At 37.1% G+C, this 21483-nt stretch overlaps 2 protein-coding genes across 5 annotated transcripts; one reads left to right on the top strand and one right to left on the bottom strand.

The window, feature by feature from the left end:
* Positions 1–333: 333 nt before the first annotated feature.
* Positions 334–5317, bottom strand: fam210aa (family with sequence similarity 210 member Aa). 4 transcript variants are annotated; one of them, XM_084132066.1, is made up of 5 exons: positions 5177–5317; positions 4847–4886; positions 3776–4207; positions 1835–1946; positions 334–1498 (listed from the first exon to the last, which is right to left on the bottom strand). In XM_084132066.1, exons 3-5 carry the CDS (start codon positions 4135–4137, stop codon positions 1232–1234), a joined length of 741 nt encoding a protein of 246 aa, XP_083988192.1. In that variant the 5' UTR covers positions 4138–4207; positions 4847–4886; positions 5177–5317; the 3' UTR covers positions 334–1231. The 4 variants fall into 4 exon arrangements, with proteins under 4 accessions (XP_083988192.1, XP_083988193.1, XP_083988191.1 ...); XM_084132067.1 differs by having other exon boundaries at positions 4847–4889; positions 5177–5310; XM_084132065.1 differs by having other exon boundaries at positions 3776–4165; positions 4847–4889; positions 5177–5310.
* A 435-nt stretch (positions 5318–5752) lies between these two features.
* Positions 5753–20900, top strand: rnmt (RNA (guanine-7-) methyltransferase). Its single transcript, XM_084130417.1, has 11 exons — positions 5753–5818; positions 6192–6349; positions 8612–8750; positions 8890–9012; positions 10118–10233; positions 10377–10558; positions 12152–12316; positions 12577–12694; positions 16059–16160; positions 16241–16274; positions 20149–20900. The coding sequence occupies exons 1-11, from the start codon at positions 5800–5802 to the stop codon at positions 20184–20186; spliced, it is 1194 nt and encodes a 397-aa protein (XP_083986543.1). The 5' UTR covers positions 5753–5799; the 3' UTR covers positions 20187–20900.
* The last annotated feature ends 583 nt before the right edge of the window (positions 20901–21483 follow it).

The following is a 21483-nucleotide window of genomic DNA, read 5'->3' as shown; positions in this document are numbered from 1 at the left end:
AAAAAAAAAACTGTTGAGATGAAGACTTAAAAAAAAAAACATGCTGAGATGACTAGCCTAGAAAAATGTGCTTCCTCCTCATGGGGTCCATCTTGTTGAGATCCAATGACCAGTTGTGCCTTACAATTTGACTAAGATTATCACTTCCAAACAGCTCTGGCAATAAACTAAGTATTCACGCTGAAAACTGCCAGTATAAAAATATATAAAACACTGCACCTTTATATTTTCATTTTACTGGTGATCATTAATCATCATGAGTTATAAATGTTCTTTTAAGTGATGTGTTCAATGTGCATGTTAAAAAAAAAAACTCAATGTTTAATACACACATCAAAACGCTATTGTTTATTGTTACTCTTGACAGCCAGGTGGAACATCCTTCAACAGACAAAAAGGCCTCGAAGTCCCATCAAACTTAAAACAGTCCAAGTGCTGCACCAGCAGAGACCTTTGCTGTGGAATAATCAGCTCAATTATCAACCTTCATTTAAAGCAAAAACAGGGCTTTGAAAAATATGTGACAGTACCAACTGAAAATAAAGGTTGCATAAATTAAACATGAATATGGCAGGAATCTACTGAATTTGAAACAGGACGTAAAGGCTGTTGATGATTTGAAGAATGACTGTCAGGACAATTTATGATTTTTTTCCCCCTGCATTATAAGCAACGGTACAAGTTGTGTTACATCTTAACGTACATTTACAACTTTCTGACAAACACTACTTTGCATAATAACTAAAGTTACAATCAATTTCCAAGATTTTACAATATGACCATTTCATTCTCAGTAACTTGTATGACACGTCCGTACTGTTTTCAATCCATAACTTAAACATTATTTAACATATGCAAGAATTGAAAGAGGCAGTGCTATTTGTTAGGGAACAAAGCATTAAATATATAATATTGGGCACATTACACCTGCTGTTCTCCTTAGAAAACACACTCTCGTCCGTTAAAAGGTATTTCAAGTTAAGTCCAATGCCTTTCAATAGACTTTTGTGCTGTAATATTTCTAAAATCTACTGTCAATTTATGAATCATAATACCACATTTTTTGTAATAGTTTAGGCTATTACGTGAACAGTGAGTGTAGAGCATACAGCCTACATTATATTTAAAAAAATACTAAAGACAGGTTGCTTTCCTTAAAGTGTATTATATTGTTAAATAATGTGAATCTTCATGACATTATGGGAAGATAAAGTCGTAAATGTATATAAACCTATTCCTTTTTCTTTCGGAAAGACACTTTGTCTTTGGTTTCTTGAAGTTTTTCGGTGAACTTGTCTTTCGTTTCCTCCATTCTCTCAGATAAACGATCCTTGGTCTCTTCCATTTTCCCAGAGATCCTCTCTTTGGTCTCCTCCATCTTCTCCTGGAGGTATTCCTTCACGGGCGGAGGAGTGGACATGTAGCCGTGCTTCCTCAGGTACTTCACGGACAGTGACGTTCCTCCTAGAGTCGCGGTGTACCTCGCAGGTGTGGCGATCTTTAGGAGATCAAGAAAATTAAACCACCAGCGTCACATTAACTTGAACTGAAAAGAAGTTTGTTCATGTAGTGAGTGACTCTCACAAGGTTTGAAGCCAATGACATTCTAATTCGTTCAATTCAGATGAGCTGTCGTGTAGGTGAAAAGATTCTGTCTGAAAATGCATTTTATTTATTCAATTTTATGATACAAATTGTCCAGGAAAACTGAACCTAAATTGTCTTAATTTTGCTTGCATCTCGGTGATATTAATAACTTAAATGATTAATTATTAGTAAATCAGTAAATCATTATATTTAAACAATTTATTTATTAAAAAATAACTTGGCCCACCTTGTACATGGCATATGCCGTCAGTGCATAGCCACTCTGAGAGTTCTCCAGGAGTTTCACAACCTTGTCAGGAAACCCAACATACTCAAGAAATGGCACCAAATTCACTCCTCTAAACAAACAAACAAAGAGAGACAGCAATCATATTATTATTATTATTATTATTATTTTTTTTTTTTTTTTAAATCAAAAGTCTAAATTTTCTTAAAAGGACAATTCACCCAAAAAATTATATTCTGTCATTCACCCACCCTCATGTCATTCCAAACTTGTATGACTTTCTTCTGTGGAAGATTTTTGACAAAACATATTTTGAAGAATATTTTGCTGAGCATTGACTTCCATTGTATGGAGAAAAAAAAAAAAAAAAAAAAAAAAAAAGACATTTCTAAAAAGAAAAATATTTTATGTTCCACGAAAAAAAGTACGTTTTACAGGTATGAATGACACAAGGGCGAGTAAATGATGACACTTTTCATTTCTGGGTGAAATTATCTCTTTAAGACCATCATTAGAAAAAAGAAAAGAAAAAAAAGATTCTTAAAGGGATAGTTCACCCAAAAATTCTGTCATTCATACCTTTAAATCGTACTTTTTTTCGTGGAACATATTTCTTCATAATATTCATATTTCATATTCAATGAATTTCTTTCTTCTGCTATGGGTATATGGAAGTCAATGGGGTCCATCAACTATTTGGTTACCGACATTCTTTAAAATATCTTTTGTGTTCAGCAGAAGAGAGAAATTCATACAGGCTTGGAACAACTTGAGGAGTAAATGATGACAGAATCTTCATTTTTGGGTGAACTATCCATTTAAAACCTGTCCTGAAACACAATAGTGAAACAGCTTCAAAAAGCACATCAATTTAATAAGTGGACATTTTTGATATTGATATTGCAACGCTGGTAACTCAGATGAAGAATAGGTATTAACAGAAAGAAGTATTTAGAGCAAACAACAATTGTTTTTTAAAAGTATTTAAAAAAAGATATCAACTTAATACAACACTTAACATAATAATCAAATGTTTAAACAGCTAAAATATTCAAGTGTGAAGATTAGTGGGGAACGTATGACAAGGCAAACTGATAAATCAGAGCTTCTCTGCAGGGTGAAGTCATGGTGAATGAAATAGCCCATATTCAAGCATCCATTACCACCTCCCACATTTCTGAAATGTCTAGACAGTGGTGACCCACATTCAGCCAGATGTATTGCAGAGTAAACATTCCAGTGTGCCATTTACCTCAATCCAGCATACGCCATATACAGACAGAATGACCAGGCAAAAAGAAAATTACCTATATAACCCCACAGACACCTGGTCAACAGATTACCGCCTGCGAACCAACACCTCACTGACTTTTACAATGTATGAGGAAATCTGACAGACATTCCTTATTAATTTATCGGTTTGTTTTGTCAGAATTTAACTTTATGTTGTGCTTCTTTGTGGGATACTGGTCATATTTCTTCTTACTTTCTTTGACTTTAATAAACTAGAATGAAATATCATCAACAACACACCGATATATCTGGCAGGCCGATATATTAATAAAGAGTTTATTTATATTTAAATATGTATACATATTTAAATCATATTACATGTATTTTTTATTAAAATATTATAAATTTTATCAATTTTTTTTTTATAACTGGTCATTAGCCCCCATCCTCTCTAGATATCACGATATGGCTTAGTGTGTTTCTCAAAGTGATTTAAATAAATGTATGCATTGTGTAATTCAGAGTGAAGCGCCGCACAGTGTACATTTACACGTGAACAGCTCATGATCCAGTTTTTCTAGCGTCTCGGTTCTCAGTTAATAGTTAGTGGATTTGACTAACAGGTTATTATTGTGGAGTGAGTAACTCTGATACGCCATCTTAGCCTCTAACCTAAATTAACATAACTGTGATCCATCATCTACTTACTTCATTGCAGCATAATAAAATGTACCGAACCACACTGTAGACGTCAACAGGTGCACAGGGATCATGACTTTGCCATACTGCTTAAAGGTTTTCTTGAATCTCTGAATGAGGCCGATGGATTTGTCCTGCAGAGGGTCTGGCTCATCCTGCACTGGAGCTGAGTTTACCAGATGATCACTGCTGGTGTTCTTCTGAGAGGCCGGAGAGCAGAGCGCACTGGAGCTGCTGAGCCATCGTGCGTGTTTCCAGCACTGCTGGGTCGGGGGATGCAGTCTCTGTGCGGTCCGGCTACAGGACGGAGGACAGATCTGCAGCAGGACAGCAGTCTGCCTGAAGACACTAGCACACACGAACCGCTGCATCGCAAAACAAGCTTCTTCTCACTAGGGTCTGTCAGCATAAAAACAAGTAGACAGTCTGACAGGGGCCTGACTGTGGGCGCAAGACAATGGATAAATACATCTCACAAAAAATCCAAAAAGAATTCTAGACAGATAAAACAGATCGACAAAGGATCCTTTATAATATAAATAGATGGCCAGTAGTACTAAAGATGCTCAATATACAGTAGGGTGCAAAAGCTTGAGACGACATTGAATTTATAATTATTTGATTCAAATCCTGAAATATGTTTTAAGGATAAAAAAAGAAAAAAAAGAAACATGAAATAAATTATATATTTTTACTAAAATTATTAAAAATATATAATTAAAGAAATTTGTGACACTAATCATCTATGTAATTTAAAATTGAAACGTTTGAACTATTTTTTTCAGACTTTCGGACGCCACTGCATCTGTGAGCATCTCAGCATCTACCATAATTTACCTTTATTTATTTATTTTGGTGTTACACTGATATTGGAAGCACATATATTTACATGCATAATGTGTATTAATACTAATAAACATTTGTCCATATTTTCTACTGTACATTACAATGTGTTGACGCCTGCAATTCAATTGAAGCATGGGATTTCACTTATTTTTTGGATGAAAACAGGCAAACCCTGTACATTAATAAAAAAAATATCGGGTATCATATCAGTTTGACGTGGATTACTTTCTCTACCTTCAATATCCCATCGAGAATGACGTCACTGGTGCTGGAACTGCTGAAAACATTAAGGAAAACATAATCTGCACATGCTCAATCACATTCATAAAGAAACTCTGGAAATAATCACAGACTAACCTCCTAAAAATCGTATTTAAAACTCAGATATATTAGTATAACTTCACATGTGTGAAGTATCCTACGATAGGCACCAAAAGTGAATCCGCTAGCATTGCTAAGGGATGTCTACTGTCTAAGTTAATCTACTAAACGAATCAAAGTTTCACTCGTCCTCCTGTCTAAACATACAGAAACGATATTATAGAAATATGCACAGTTACATACATGAGTGACTAGATCCGGCATGATGTGATTTTCACACCACAAACACTTTCATGTCCCTTCTGTCATTCACAACTCCCCACAAGACGCAGCGACATTACACATGGTGACTGTGCTCGCACTGTGTTGTGGGAAATGTAGTACAGTCGAGCTGTGGAGCTTTTCTCCCTTGAGCAATGTCCTCTCTCTGGAAATACATTTCCCAGAATGCACGGCAACGTCGCGAATGATTAGTCTTTACACGTGCTTATGGACGTGTTTAAATACAAAATAAATAAAAATACGTTAAAATGCGGTGATATGTATGTGTATGTGGGGAACAAGTACGGAAATTTTCGTAATTTATTTAAAGAGAAAAAACTATTTCCTCCTCTTCTAAATGTATACCATGTATGTACTCTATCTGTCTATATCTATTTATAATGCTGTTACACTTAAGTTATGTTTAGAATAACATACTTCCATTAACTAGTAGGCTACTAAAACAGTATTCCAAGTTGGCAGTATGCAGTGCACTTGAAGCATTTCGACTGCTGTTGTAGACGCCAGTCCTTTAGGCGGCGCTGCGCTGGTTTTCTTATATAATACTGCAGTGAAGATCGGGAAGTGCGCTGTTTGTTGGATACATGATGGCGCAAAACTCAAGTGAGTGCAGCAACATTGTTTCAGTCTTCAGTGATCTGTGTGTTACACAATCATGGCGTTGAGCACATAAACTCTTAATATGATTTATGTTTGTTTCATTTCAAATTCAACTAGACTCAATCAGTCTTTGCAGATGAAACACGTGCCGAGACGGACGCTTGACATGAGCTGTTGTAATGAACGCAGCACTGTCGCACTTCAATTTTACGTTTATATTAGTCTATCTACGTAAACTTCATATATACGCATTGCTTTCATTTTAAATAATTGAAATCATGACTTATGTTTCCCCCCACTGTGGTCCATTACTATTTTTAAAAGGCGAATGCACATTCATAACATAAATACTAATGCTGTGCTTTTCTATGCACAGGATTGTTTGAGGCGGACAGTAAATATGCTGATCCAAAGGACGATCAGGACAGCATAAGATCTTTAGATGGTTCCCAGACTTCATCATCATCATCCTCACTGAAGAGACACAGGGACGGTGATGAGGGGTATGAAGATCACTCTCCCAGGAAGAAGCTGGTAAGCTCGCACCATCATAATTGACATGTAATGTTCCATAGACATGTATATTTCTATGTAATGTACGTTGACTCTTTATAAACTCAAGACTGGGCTAGTTGTTTACTCCAGGGAATTTTCTCTGGATATTTACCGTTTATTAAAATTGAGTTGAAGTGCTCAGTCAGGATATATTTTTTTGACAGAAATAAAAACGAGCCAGGGACTGAAGTACAATATGTTTCAATAGATTTTACTGTTGTTTAACAACTTGCAAGTCCTTCAGTTGTTTCCTAATAAAACTAAACTATAAGACAAGAACTCTGAAGAAGTTCTGAAAATTTAAGAGGCTTTGTTTAAAAACATTAAAAAAAAGTGTAATGTTTCCAAAGTCTTGACAGGTACTGTTAATCACAGACTAATGCAATCTTCATAAAATTCAATATGATCACCTTGACTAAGGTTAATAATTATTATTATTATTTCCACAACATATATGCATTTAAAATGCATGAAATATATAAAATGTTTAATGGACCCTTTCCAAATGTCCTCAGAAGCAGAAGTCATCATAGTTCGGTAAACTTTTATGGCTGTGAACGGAAATTACAACAATTATCATTTTTCATTATCATTTGCCGTCACTCCCTCAGCCATTGTATTAGAAACGCTCAAACAGCAGCGTTAACTAGTTTTCTGTTATTTAATGGCAAGGCAATATAACATAAAGTATAGTGTTACAAACATCAACAATAGAAAATTTCACATACAAAATATCAAACCATTGTTTGATAGATTCAAATATTGATTTATTTGATAGGGACAGGGCTCATCAATCAACAGTCAGTCAGACTCTGTAAATAAGGCTCATTTTCCCCAACAGGCTCATTTTCATCTGTTGTCCCTTGCCAGATGTTAAAACATGTCAATAATACAATAAAACCAAGTATTCAAATGAAGAAAAGAAAACAAGCAACTGGTCATTCAACTCTGAATCTAGTTACTGAGAATAGAGCCCTGCACGGGCCTCAAATCTAGGCCCGAGCCCGGCCCTGGCCCGAGACGCCCAGGTCCTAGCCCGACCCGTGTCCGACAGCTCATCAGAATTATCAGCCTGAGTCCGACCCGAGCCCGTTTTTTTTTTCCTTTTTTTTTTTTTTCTTCATTACACAGCGGCAGCCTGCCATATTTGCAGCCATTAGTTTTGTTAGTGATGTTTCTTTTCATTTCTTTATTAATTTAGACAAATGTTTGGAGCATTTAAAAAAAAAAAAAATGACGACCAAGCAGCCGAGCCGACAGCGAGTAAAACATGTTTGATCAATTTAGCCTCTCAAATCAACGCTAATACTTTACTTGGCTACAATAAAATCCATAGATATAAAACACTTCAAGCATATCACACAGACAGTTAGTCTAATAAATGTTTATTTATTAAACCACAGTGAGTAAAACTAATTTTTTTGAAATACTGAGGCAGGCTCAGGCTGCTCGCAACAGCGCTCGCAAACGAAATGAGCAATAGCCTAAAATCTAAACAAATTAAATTAAATAAATTAAAAACAAACTTGCAGGTTATCTTACCTCAAAAATGCACCACAGAACATGGCCATTCTTTTTTCCAGTAGTTTCCAACAGTTAAACGAAAATAGTCCAATCAAACGAAAAACATCAGTAGTTTCCAACAGTCGAACGAAAATAAAGTCCAATCAAACGAAAAGTTAGAACAGTCTTTTACAGAGCATCGTGGAGAAAAAGAATAGCATCCACAGTGGAAGATTTTAACCCAGTCCTCCTCTCTTCTATCACTCTTCCTGCTGCGTTTTAAGTTGGCCATCTGCGATTTTTCTCTTAATATTCTCCATTATTTTCTCATGAGGTGAATCGTGGGTCGCGCTGACGGGAAACCTTCTGCGTGCGTGCGTGAGACTGTCATGTCAGTCATATGTCAGTGTAATTATAAGATTATGAAAGTTATGAGGTTTGAAATGTCTTTCTATGTTTGTTTTTCTATCGTCGACGTCAACTTCTCATATTTTTAATTAATGTCTAAAAATATAAAAAGAAGGATAACCCAAAAAAAGGCCCGAGGCCCGGCCCGCATGTGAACTATGACATGAAAATTGGCCCGAAGCCCGGCCCTAGGCGCGTAAATAAGTCGGGGCCCGTTGGGCTGGGCTGAAATGCAGGGCTTTAACTGAGAAAAAGTGCTAGTAATAATAACGTCTCAGTGTGCCAACTGATCTCCCCTGCTCAGTTCAGTACATGCTTTATGTTTTGCAGGTCACAGAGGAATCATTACACAGTCAAAAAGTGGCCACACATTACAACAAACTTCAGGAGTGTGGCCTGGCGGAGCGTAATAAAAGCAGGATAGTCCACATGCGTAACTTCAACAACTGGTTGAAGAGCGTTCTTATTGGTGAGAAGAGCACAGGCTTACTTTTATCTCTCATGTTTCATGGCACGGTATTGGTACATGGCACATGTTTGTTTGTGGTTGGGTGAGTCAGGGATGAGAATTATTAACTGTTCCGAGGTCTGTGTGTTGGTCTCCTCAGGGGAGTTCTTGGATAAGTTGAGGCAAAGACGGAGAGATATAACCGTGCTGGACCTGGGCTGTGGCAAAGGTGGGGATCTTCTCAAATGGAAAAAAGGACGCATTGATAAACTGGTCTGTGCAGGTAACTACACAATCCTCTTCATACGTTCCAGTGTCTGTTACATGGTCCTGTTTACACCATTATTAAGATTTCTCAGTGAGCCATAAAATAAAAACTAGGGCTTTTTTTTTTTGCTTTTCGAAATGGTAAAGCCGTACCTAACCAACAAAGTTTAAAGGACAAGTTTGGTATTTTACACTTAAAGCCCTGTTTTCAGATCGTTTCTGATGAAATAGAATGGTTAAGATTGAAATTTGGACACATGCTGCTGGCCCGAGAATTTTTGGTTTCTGTGGTAGCACCCCCCCACCTCCACAATGGCTGCATAGGTGCACTGGAACAATCCTTCCTAAAACGCATTAAACTTTCGTTTACCGAGTGGTCAGGGGTGTTCACTGATATGCTCACACAAAAATCGCTGCAAAAGATGCTTTCCAACAGGTGTTTTACCATTCGTTGTAAAACTGTGGACCTATTTTTCCAAACGCCTCACACCCGTACATTCTTCCGTTGAGAGCTTGAATAATAGACACTCCAGTCCAGTTTCCAGCGGCGGAGTAATACCGTACCTCACAGCACATCCAATACAAGTCAATGGAGTTGGACAAAAACTATGATAAAACCTGTTGGAAAGCATCTTTTGCAGCGATTTTTGTGTGAGCATATCAGTGAACACCCCTAACCACTCGGTGAGTTTCACGTCTATGTAAACGAAAGTTTAATGCGTTTTAGGAAGGATTGTTCCAGTGCACCTATGCAGCCATTGTGGAGGTGGGGGGGGGGGGGGGGTGCTACCACAGAAACCGAAAATTCTCGGGCCAGCAGCATGTGTCCAAATTTCAATCTTAACCGTTCTATTTCATCAGAAACGATCTGTAAACAGGGCTTTAAGTGTAAAATACCGAACTTGTCCTTTAAAGACCCTTTATCACAATTATTGCATGTTAGTGGTTTGCTAATAGTAAATGACACGTTGCAGTGACATTTCAGTCCCTCCAGAATTCCTGATGTTAACAGCAGGTGTAAACAGGGCCTAACTTGCTCGTAAATGTATAAACTGCATCCTTTTTAAAAAATGTCTTCATATTGGGAATCACACTTCTGTATTTCTGTTTGCACGTCACAGATATCGCTGCTGTGTCCATTGAGCAGTGTCAGCAGCGCTATAATGACATCAGACGGAGGGGTCACCCAAACGACCGCACGTACTCTGCCGAGTTCATCACCGCAGACTGCAGCAGGGTACGAGCCAGTGTTTTTTCAGCTGTGCAAAAAATTACACCATGTTTCATTTTTTAGAGGGACTCATTGTCAAAAAGGAGAAACATGAAAGCCATCATTCGGTACCCGATGGTACAAGGTCACATGCTCTCTGTATTTCTCAGGAGCTGCTGTCGGAGAAGTTGCGAGACCCTGAGATGCAGTTCGACTTGTGCAGCTGTCAGTTTGTGTGTCATTATTCCTTTGAGAGCGAGCAGCAGGCTGACACCATGCTGAGAAACGCCTGTGAGAGACTCCGGCCTGGAGGATTCTTCATCGGAACAACTCCAGATGCATATGAACTGGTGTAAGCTCTCACAAACACTCTTACTATGATATTTATATCTATTACGGTTTAAATGCACAATGTGTTGTAGGGCTGGGCTAATTGTGATGTGTATATTAGGTTTGAATTTAAACATTGTGAATTATTTGGGTTTAGTTGCTGTGTTGCAGGGCGTTGTAACAGGAGGAGCGCATCCACAACAGGAGTTGCACATTCTGACTAGCACATGACTTAGTTCAAGTTCACTTGTGCATTCCCGTCATTTTGTGCAGGAATAAGTTGTAATATTATGTTTATGTTGTATAAATATCTGATTCATCTCTTATAGGATGTACGGTATTTCGTTGAGTTAATTAGCTTGCTAACACGTGTTCATTCAGCTTTTAGCTTCTGCGCGTGCAGCTCAAACAGCAGTGCTGTTATTTGAAACAGTAATATTCATTTTAGATGTTTAGTGTGTAAAATTAATTTTTAAAGTTGCACTGGTTCAAACTAGGCTACTACTGCATAAATCTGATTTCTGTTTAAGGGCTTGGGACATGGATTTTAATGGTGATTCTTTTGTTTTTTAAATCAAGCTCTCAAAAAATTATATAAAAATTTGGATTTAGATTTATCTGCCAATATATCTATTATCGGCTTTCACATATAAAGAGTAATCGGTAATTAGTATCAACCAAAATTTTCTTAGCGGTGCATCCCTAGTATCTGCTTCAATATTTACACTACTACTGAAACATTTTAGGTTGGTAAGATTTTTTTTTTTTTTTAATGAAAAATTGTCAAGGCTGCATTTCTCATGAACAAAAATACTGTAAAATTTTGAAAAATTATTATAACTTTTCTGTTTTAATACATTTTAAATTAATTTATTCCTATGATGCCAAAGCTGAATGTTCAGCATCATTACTGAAAATGTCAGAAATTATTCTAATTATGCTGATTTGCTGCTCAAGAAACATTTATTATTAGCAATGTTAAAAACGGTTGTGTGTCTGCTTAATGTTTTTGTAGAAACGGTGAGAAATCTTTTAACATTATAAATGTCTTTACTGCATCAATTTAATGCATCCTTTCTGAATAAAAGTATTATTATTATTGTTTTTAAATCTTACTGACCCCAAATTTTTGAACAGTAAGTGTAATTGTACACTAGCATGAAATACAGTTAGCAAAAACTATATTAAATATTTATAATTTATTATTCATATTTAATAATCTATTTCTATACAGCAACATGATGATCCTAAGTATTATTGACCTACATATATTCTTTACTCAAATGTTTTAAAGCCTACAGAACTTTATTTTTAGCATTTTGATGCAAACAAATCATTCAATCTGTTTTAAACTGATTCATTGAAATGGACGGCTTGAACTTATTCATAGAAATGAATCGAACTTTCCAACACAATCTGCATTTTCGCTATTGATGTTTAAATCAGAGATGTGTGCAATATAAAAAATTGTGAGATTCACAACGCCAACCACATAACTGATATTGCAATTTATTCAAGTATTAAACCTCACACATGTTAGCTATGTTCTAAAGCAGAACAAAACAGTAATTTATTCATGATAACCAAAACTTTCAAACTGATTGTTTTTAAATAGGAAGCGCTTGGAGGAGTCAGACTCCAACAGCTTTGGAAATGAAGTGTTCAGTGTGACCTTCCAGAAGAAAGGGGAATACCCTCTGTTCGGCTGTCAGTATGACTTTAACCTGGAGGGGGTTGTCAATGTCCCAGAGTTTCTGGTGTATTTCCCCCTGTTTGAGGAGTAAGTGTCTCATCTCATCTCAAAACACATTGCATCAAGATGATTGTTACTTTCCTGATGTGCCAGCAGAGGGTGCAACAGCTTCATAAATGTGTGCTGTAGTGTCAGAGAGAGTCTTGATTTCTAAGTGTATTTCTGCTTCTAGAAAATTCATATACAAACATATTATTCAACTGTAATTTTTGTGTTATGGAAGAAACAATAATTTCCAATTCTTTAATTTCTATTATTTTATTAATTTACTTATTTTTTCTGTCCAGAATGGCAAAAAAGTACAACATGCGCCTGGTTTACAAGAAAACCTTCAATGAATTCTTTGAGGAGAAAGTTAAAGATGAGAAGAACAGGGTTCTGATGCAGTGGATGCAGGCGCTGGAGGTATGTGTGCCGGACTGTCACTGGCTTTTCATAATTGGTGAATCTGTTGATAGATTATTTTATCTATTCATTCTTTAGTCTCTTAACAATTTGATCTGATTCTTATGTTTTTGATTATTGCAAAACATCGTAACTACACATTTTGTCACTGTCAGTGAGTCAGTGAAATCAGGTTTCTCAGAATATGATCTGTCCTTACCAGTCACAGTACACATGCGAGCTGACGCTCACCAATACTTTAATGTGTGCTATAATTGCCTTTCTCTTTCTAGTCTTGATATTTTAACCCTTTAAGCCTACATACACATACATTTTTCAACTCTTAACAGAGTTACAACACACAAAACTCCACTGGCGCTAACTGAAAACATAGATTTCACGTGGCCTTTCGCTCATAACTTCATGAAATATGCACAAGATTGTAGAAGATGGCACATCATTACATACAGTGAATGCTCCCTATTGAAATGAGTCCAAAATCAACATAATCCATTGCATCATTCACAAGATATTCCTCATGAAGGAACAATTTTCATAATGCCCATTAGGGAGTGTCAAGGGTTAAACAAAAAGCTACCGTGGTTCCAAATGCTGTCCAGATGCAACTCTCATGTAGGGGAACCTCACCAAAAAAGAATTTTCCTCCTACCTTATTTCTTTCATGAGTTATTGCGTGTCAAATAAGAAAGATATGTAAAATTATAATACATTTTTTGACTTTTTATAAGCAGTTTCTCAGCATGAGAATGTCCAAATAGAACACTTTTAAAATTTTAGAAAAGTTTTGACTCTCCTTGCTATAGTTTTGTAGTTGTGTCTTTACTTTTATGTATGTCACTCAGAAAAAAAACAACTCTAAGGCAGCGTGTCCACCAAAGCCAGCTGGAAACGCTAGGCGCTCTGCTGAAAACTCCTAGCTGTGGGCGCTTGAGAGCGTTTCAGTTGAGAATGAGATGCTTTGCTTGCTATGATACGGAATATCCGCTGAAGTGTTTGTAGTATCTCATTTCACAGATAGTTTGATTCTGTATTGTTTCTATATATGTCTTTTCAATGTAGAGTATTTGCTCTGGCTCTTGTTTTAAATTCTTTTGTTTCGTTATTATGCTTGTCATCTGTTGACGTTTTGCAAGCAGAATGTGATGGTTTGTCAGTGTGGTTTTTGTCCCGCCCCTCCTCCACTGTGATTGGACAGCTGGGTATAAAGTGACAGTGATGAGCGCTGCGTTTTACCTAAAGTTGAACATTCTTCAACTCTCGCCAAGCGCTCAGCGTTTCAGTGTAAAGATAGACGCTCAGCGCCTCAATACGCTCATGGCGTTTTAAAAACGCGGCTCTCCCATTGAAAACAATTTGAAAAATAAGCTAGCCGCAGGAAAAAACGCTTTGGTGGACATACGGCCTAGAATGCCTTCAGGGCTTAAGGGGCTAAATGCAGCTGGTTTTAACTTATTTAGTTTGGAATGTGTTCTCTTTTTTTCATTTGTTAGTTGTATTTAGTGTCATTTTATCAATTTTAAGTTTAGTATTAATTTAACTTCTTGTTTTGATGACATACATTTTCATGACTCTGAAGTGATGTCGAATTAATTAATTTAATTTGTTTATAAAATAACTATTTTATGGCATACTTTTGTTTTATTAGTTGTTTGTGTGTCCATGCATTTTCTTGTGCATGACTGATGTCTTCAGTGAGTTTGACTGCGTCCACAGAAGCGCACATCCTCAAATCAAATGCAGTTGTTATAACTGCAAATTATCACAAATTGAGCGCATTTAACACACTTCAAACCTCTTTTGCCTGTGAGAAATCCCCCTCACAATCTGCTGTAATCACATTAGCATGCCAGTGGCAATGTGAATATATCTGCTCCATGGTTCCGTTCTTTGTACCTCGCTTTATACATCTGTGATAATTTAACAGATTCCATATCTTCTAATTGTGATTATTGATCTCTGGCTAATTTGGTTCTTTAAACAAATTTGCAGATTTGATTAAAATATCTGGATTAAGTTTGATATTACTTTGTGTTCTTGTGTCCATTGAGAGGGCAGATATATCGATCCTCAAAGCAATGCAATGATCAGCAATGCAGTGATTGGCTGGTATCAAGACATCAACATAATGACATCAAATAATTAAAAAAGAAAACATCCAAGCAGGAAAAATGACATAAGTTTTAATATATAAATGAAATGTGTAGCCTAAATGTTTGTTACACGATTCCCGATTATTTAAATTCACATTTCTACTATATGTACAGGCTTTACATTTATTTTTTTTATTTTTTTAAATGAGCAATTCATTTAAATTTACTTGTGAAGTAGATTATGCTTCATAAGGGTCAATGACATTTCTAATGGAACATCAGACAGCATTTTGTAGGTTGTGCACTGCTTCAGGCCACCCATATAATAGCTGTCACCATTCAAATAAATGCATTATGGATACCTTTATAATGCATTATAGATAAAGGCCTTAAGTAAAGTTACCAGCATATTTCTTGTAAGAAAGTAGCAATGGCTGAGACAGACTTTCACCTTTAAAAACAGTCAAATCTTGTTTATGTGATTATACATCTGATCCTGAGCAGGTTTGAGCTGACAGGCTTGTTGCTTTGACAGGAATTCCAGGATGAGCTTCAAAGAACCTAGCCTAACAATCCTAGATCATGTCAAATTGTCAACAGTAAAATCCAGATAACTGAGTAATCCACATATGGAGAATGGGCCCTTGAACTGGCTTAGAAAAAGAAACTGATGAAACTGGTTTGATTTTTACCTATTTCACTGTCAGCCAGACCTCTTCCTTTTCTTCTGTAAAAATGATGGCATATCACGCACATTTTGTCATGTATAAGGTATCAAATTGTCTGGCTTGAATACTGCTATTACTGTTCTAAACGATGAGACATACAATTTCTAAATGGGGATATATTGGGGTGGGCTGTTTTGACTTGACAGGCAAGCAGTTTACATATCATTCGTTGAACTGTATAGCCACGCCCTAGCAACCATAGTGTATCCTAGCAACTGTACACCAACGTGAATGTCAAATCTCAGCTCTACAAGATCATAGAGACATAGAAGTTGGCTTTATATATCTATCTATCATAGACAAGCGACTGAAAATATCACCATGGTAAAGGTGTACAGACACCATAGCAATCATGTACAGCACCCTAGCAAATGTATAGCAGCCATATCTATGTACCAGAACATCATACACACTTTGGAGTTGCCTCTCTTGCAGTCACCCAGAACAGTAGAAACTGTTGCATTTAGTGTTATCTGTAGATAATGATGCCTATAGAACCATATCACCTTATCTTTTAAACAGTGTTGTGTCATCTTGTTGTCATAGCAATACCCTCCGGATGAGAGGGGCCGACTGGCGTCCGACAGTCCAGGGGAATATGACCATGCCAAGAGAATAGCTGCGAATCCTGCTGTTAGACATCCACTGGTGAGCCTTGATGTGTTTTTTTCTTTTCTTTAAAAACAAAAAGAAATTTTTTTTTGTGTTAATTGTTGTGTTCTCCACAGGGAACCTTGAGCAAGTCTGAGTGGGAGGCTACAAGTACGTGGTGATGTTCTTCCTGTTAAACACTGGTGTCTTTTGATATAGAAAGACGCTTTAACTTTCTGAAACATCTCAGATGTTGTCTCTAAGGTTTTTCCGATTTCACAAAACATGACAGAAAGATGTAAGATATTAATACAGAAGTCATGATTGGCTTGTTTGATCTTCGTATTCATAAGTATGACATGCTTGAAGTCTCATTTGTATTGAAAGCTCTGCCCGCATATAAGCCAAGCAATTAAAGACACCCGCTGTGAAAACTCTTTTCTTCTAAAGATAAAGTAGTTAATATTTTCCTCCTACTGAAGTACAGTATATGGTTTGGCCATCAAAGAAAAAATGATTAACTTTGAAGAGCTTACTTGCATCTTCACTAATGCTGAGTTCAGACTGCACGATTTTAGCCCCGATTTTGGCTCGCCGACAGGTTTTGAGAAATCGCTGACAAATGCCCGAAATCACAGGCAAATCGGTGCTCGTTCACGCGAGTGACAATCACCCAGTGTGAAAGAGCAAAGACGCGATCTGAGAGAATCGCCGACGAGTCGCTGACGCCCGTGAGATATTTGGCATGCTAAATATCTGGACCTGTCAGCGATTCAAAATCCTGCTGTTTTTTTTGACAATTTAGATCGCAAGCTTCTTGCAGGCTATAATTTTTAATAACAATTTCAGTCTCGCGCGAGAACTGCGGTCTACGCACGTGGGATTTTGCGCTATTTCCTTATCACTTCTCGCGTGTGTTTGGTTGTGAAACGTAGTTTGCGGACCAGACAGAAGTTGTCGGCGATTCTTCCTCCTGAAAGTCATGCAGTGTGAAACCTCCTGTCGCCGATGCATCGTGCAGTGTGAACACACCAGCAACTGAATGTTACCCCAGATAGTCACGCAGTGTGAAAAGAACAGTGACCCGACTACTTTGAAAATCGTGCAGTCTGAACTCGGCTTAACACAAAAGTAATGTCATGCTAGTACCTTCCTTGAAGCGCCACATATAATATGGATATGAATGTGGTTTGCATTCAGTACTATAGTATATATCAAAAATGTATGTTTATAATATTTCATGACACACACACTCTCCTAACGGTCCTCTTTCTCTGTTTCTATGTACGCTAACATTCAAAAGTTTGAAAAAAACGAAATACTTTTTTTATAAGCAAGGAATTAATGAAAAGTGACAGTTAATACATTTACATTTATACAAAGTATTTTTTTCATCAACTAATCCTGAATTTTTTTTTTATCACAGTTTATAAAAAAAATATGAAGCTGCACAACCGTATTTAATATTGATAATTAGAAGCGTTTCTTTAGCAGCAAATCAGCATATTAGAAAATCACAGGAAGAAATTACATTTTAAAATATATTAACATAGAAAACAGTCATTTACAATTTGAATAATATTTCACAATAGTACTGTTTTTACTGTTTTTTTTTTTTACATCAAATAAATACAGCCTTTGTGAGCAGAAGAGACCTCTTTCAAAAGCATTAAAAAATCTTTTTGACCCTAAACTTTTGAATGGTAGTGTAGCCTTGAAAAGTTTTATTTATTTTATTAAATATTTAAAAAAGATAAAAAAAAGAAAGATTTAATTCAAGTTTGTGTGCATCATTTTTTGTTATTTATGGAGAAATATTGGGTATATGTATTTAGAATTTTTTTTAATGTTGTATTTAGTGTAAATATTAGTTTACTTAAAATAAAAATATTGAGATTTATTTATTCACAATTGAAGGTAACTCTGGTTTACACCTGGTATCAACATTAATTTTGGGTGATCCAATTGAAATGCGATGTATTATATATATTATACTATTAGATTCATCCACATACAAGGGTTTTTGAAAGTGAATGTGTAGTTGAGTGTGACAAAAAAAAGAGGCGTGGGTCTCCACAAAATCCGAACGCAAGTGGTCCGTGTTAAATAATAGGCGACCTGGTGCTGGAATGTGAAACGCATCTTAATACCAGGTGCCAGGCCAGGCTTTCTTGCTCACTCGATTTCTGGGAAATTGTATATACAGTGAGGAAAATAAGTATTTGAACACCCTGCTATTTCATCGTAGGTGCATGTCCACTGTGAGAGACATAATCTAAAAAATAAAATCCAGAAATCACAATATATGATTTTTTTATTTGTATCTATTTATTTGTATGATACAGCTGCAAATAAATATTTGAACACCTGTCTATCAGCTAGAATTCTGACCCTCAAAGACCTGTTAGTCTGCCTTTAAAATGTCCACCTCCACTCCATTTATTATCCTAAATTAGATGCACCTGTTTGAGGTCGTTAGCTGCATAAAGACACCTGTTCACCCCATACAATCACCCCATACAATCAGTAAGAATCCAACTACTAACATGGCCAAGACCAAAGAGCTGTCCAAAGACACTAGAGACAAAATTGTACACCTGGAAAGGGCTATGGGGAAATTGCCAAGCAGCTTGGTGAAAAAAGGTCCACTGTTGGAGCAATCATTAGAAAATGGAAGAAGCTAAACATGACTGTCAATCTCCCTCGGACTGGGGCTCCATGCAAGATCTCACCTCGTGGGGTCTCAGTGATCCTAAGAAAGGTGAGAAATCAGCCCAGAACTACACGGGAGGAGCTGGTCAATGACCTGAAAAGAGCTGGGACCACCGTTTCCAAGGTTACTGTTGGTAATACACTAAGACGTCATGTTTTGAAATCATGCATGGCACGGAAGGTTCCCCTGCTTAAACCAGCACATGTCAAGGCCCGTCTTAAGTTTGCCAATGACCATTTGGATGATCCAGAGGAGTCATGGGAGAAAGTCATGTGGTCAGATGAGACCAAAATAGAACTTTTTGGTCATAATTCCACTAAACGTGTTTGGAGGAAGAAGAATGATGAGTACCATCCCAAGAACACCATCCCTACTGTGAAGCATGGGGGTGGTAGCATCATGCTTTGGGGGTGTTTTTCTGCACATGGGACAGGGTGACTGCACTGTATTAAGGAGAGGATGACCGGGGCCATGTATTGTGAGATTTTGGGGAACAACCTCCTTCCCTCAGTTAGAGCATTGAAGATGGGTCGAGGCTGGGTCTTCCAACATGACAATGACCCGAAGCACACAGCCAGGATAACCTAGGAGTGGCTCTGTAAGAAGCATATCAAGGTTCTGGCGTGGCCTAGCCAGTCTCCAGACCTAAACCCAATAGAGAATCTTTGGAGGGAGCTCAAACTCCGTGTTTCTCAGCGACAGCCCAGAAACCTGACTGATCTAGAGAAGATCTGTGTGGAGGAGTGGGCCAAAATCCCTCCTGCAGTGTGTGCAAACCTGATGAAAAACTACAGGAAACGTTTGACCTCTGTAATTGCAAACAAAGGCTACTGTACCAAATATTAACATTGATTTTCTCAGGTGTTCAAATACTTATTTGCAGCTGAATCATACAAATAAATAGTTAAAAAATCATACATTGTGATTTCTGGATTTTTTTTTTTTAGATTATGTCTCTCACAGTGGACATGCACCTACGATGACAATTTCAGCCCCCTCCATGATTTCTAAGTGGGAGAACTTGCAAAATAGCAGGGTGTTCAAATACTTATTTTCCTCACTGTAATTTGTGGGCGTCAGGGAGCCGCTATCAATATGCGGGAGGCTCCCGGGCCTTTCAGGAGAGGTGGGATGTGTGCATTGTTTTATGATTAGTCCACAAAGTAGTATCATCAGCATTCACTTTCACATTTGTGTACTTCCATAGAGTATATTTCTGGTCTTAATATATTTCAAAATAAGTGATAGTTTAGTACATTTTGCATGTGATTACCATGATGTCTCGTCCTTAACCTTGACAAACAACACTCCTTCCTCTTTCTTTGTTTTTAGGCATATACCTGGTGTATGTGTTTGAGAAAATGTCATGAGTCTGAGGGATTCACCATCGAGCTGATGTATCTGGATGAGTGGAATCTCATTGTCATTCATTCGGTTTCCAAAAGCCTGCTGAGTGTGTCCATTCTGCAAACTATCAAATATTTTTATACAAACTGAGCTTTCCTTTCGTGAGTGTTTGTGTGTTTTGAGCTTGTGTTCGTTGTGAACAAAGTGAATACAATGCAAATGATCAATATTCTGAGATTTCTGTTTGTCTGTAACCTTTTCACCCGCTACCCTTTCTCTTCAAGTCAAGCAATGTACTAACCATGTAGATCTTATAGTCATCCAGTCCCTTTGGGTTTTACTTGAATTGTGGTCTACCCTTCCCTTCAAGCCTGACTGAACTCTGTCTTGAGTAGTTTTTTTTTTTTTTTTTTTTTTTACAAACAAAACAAAGCTGTCAGTTTTTCAAGAATATTATGTGAAGTTAAAACTGTAAAGTTTTAATTGATGATATGTTTATTGTATGACTGGGCTGTTTTCTGAACTTTAATCCATAAATTCTGGATTTTTTTTTTCTTGTCATTTTAGTAATGATGGCGCAATGTGTTTCTCTCCAAATGTATTTGAATACCAGAAAATATGTTTATTTCTGTCTTTACCCTTCTGATTTCAGTATGTAGAGTGGTGTTAGTCCTGCAGTTTGTCAGGGAATGAAAACCTGGTATAGGAATATTAAACCTTGAATTACATAAATTGTATCCCTGTGTCTATTAAGATTATTTTCAAGGTACAATACACTTGCTGTATACACTCTTACATTACAAAAAACTAATGGTCATTGCAGGAAATTACATTATCATTAAACAATATTATTACACTCGCCTAAAAGATTATTAGGAACACCATACTTATACTGTGTTTGACCCCCTTTCGCCTTCAGAACTGCCTTAATTCTACGTGGCATTGATTCAACAAGGTGCTGAAAGCATTCTTTAGAAATGTTGGCCCATATTGATAGGATAGCATCTTGCAGTTGATGGAGATTTGTGGGATGCACATCCAGGGCACGAAGCTCCCGTTCCACCACATCCCAAAGATGCTCTATTGGGTTGAGATCTGGTGACTGTGGGGGCCATTTTAGTACAGTGAACTCATTGTCATGTTCAAGAAACCAATTTGAAATGATTCGAGCTTTGTGACATGGTGCATTATCCTGCTGGAAGTAGCCATCAGAGGATGGGTACATGGTGGTCATAAAGGGATGGACATGGTCAGAAACAATGCTCAGGTAGGCCGTGGCATTTAAACGATGCCCAATTGGCACTAAGGGGCCTAAAGTGT

Source organism: Abramis brama, assembly GCF_963993115.1.
Source record: "Abramis brama genome assembly, chromosome: 12".
Classification (NCBI taxonomy): Eukaryota; Metazoa; Chordata; class Actinopteri; order Cypriniformes; family Leuciscidae; genus Abramis; species Abramis brama.
Note: the sequence above shows the minus strand (reverse complement) of the source record. Positions and strands in the feature narration are given on the sequence as shown.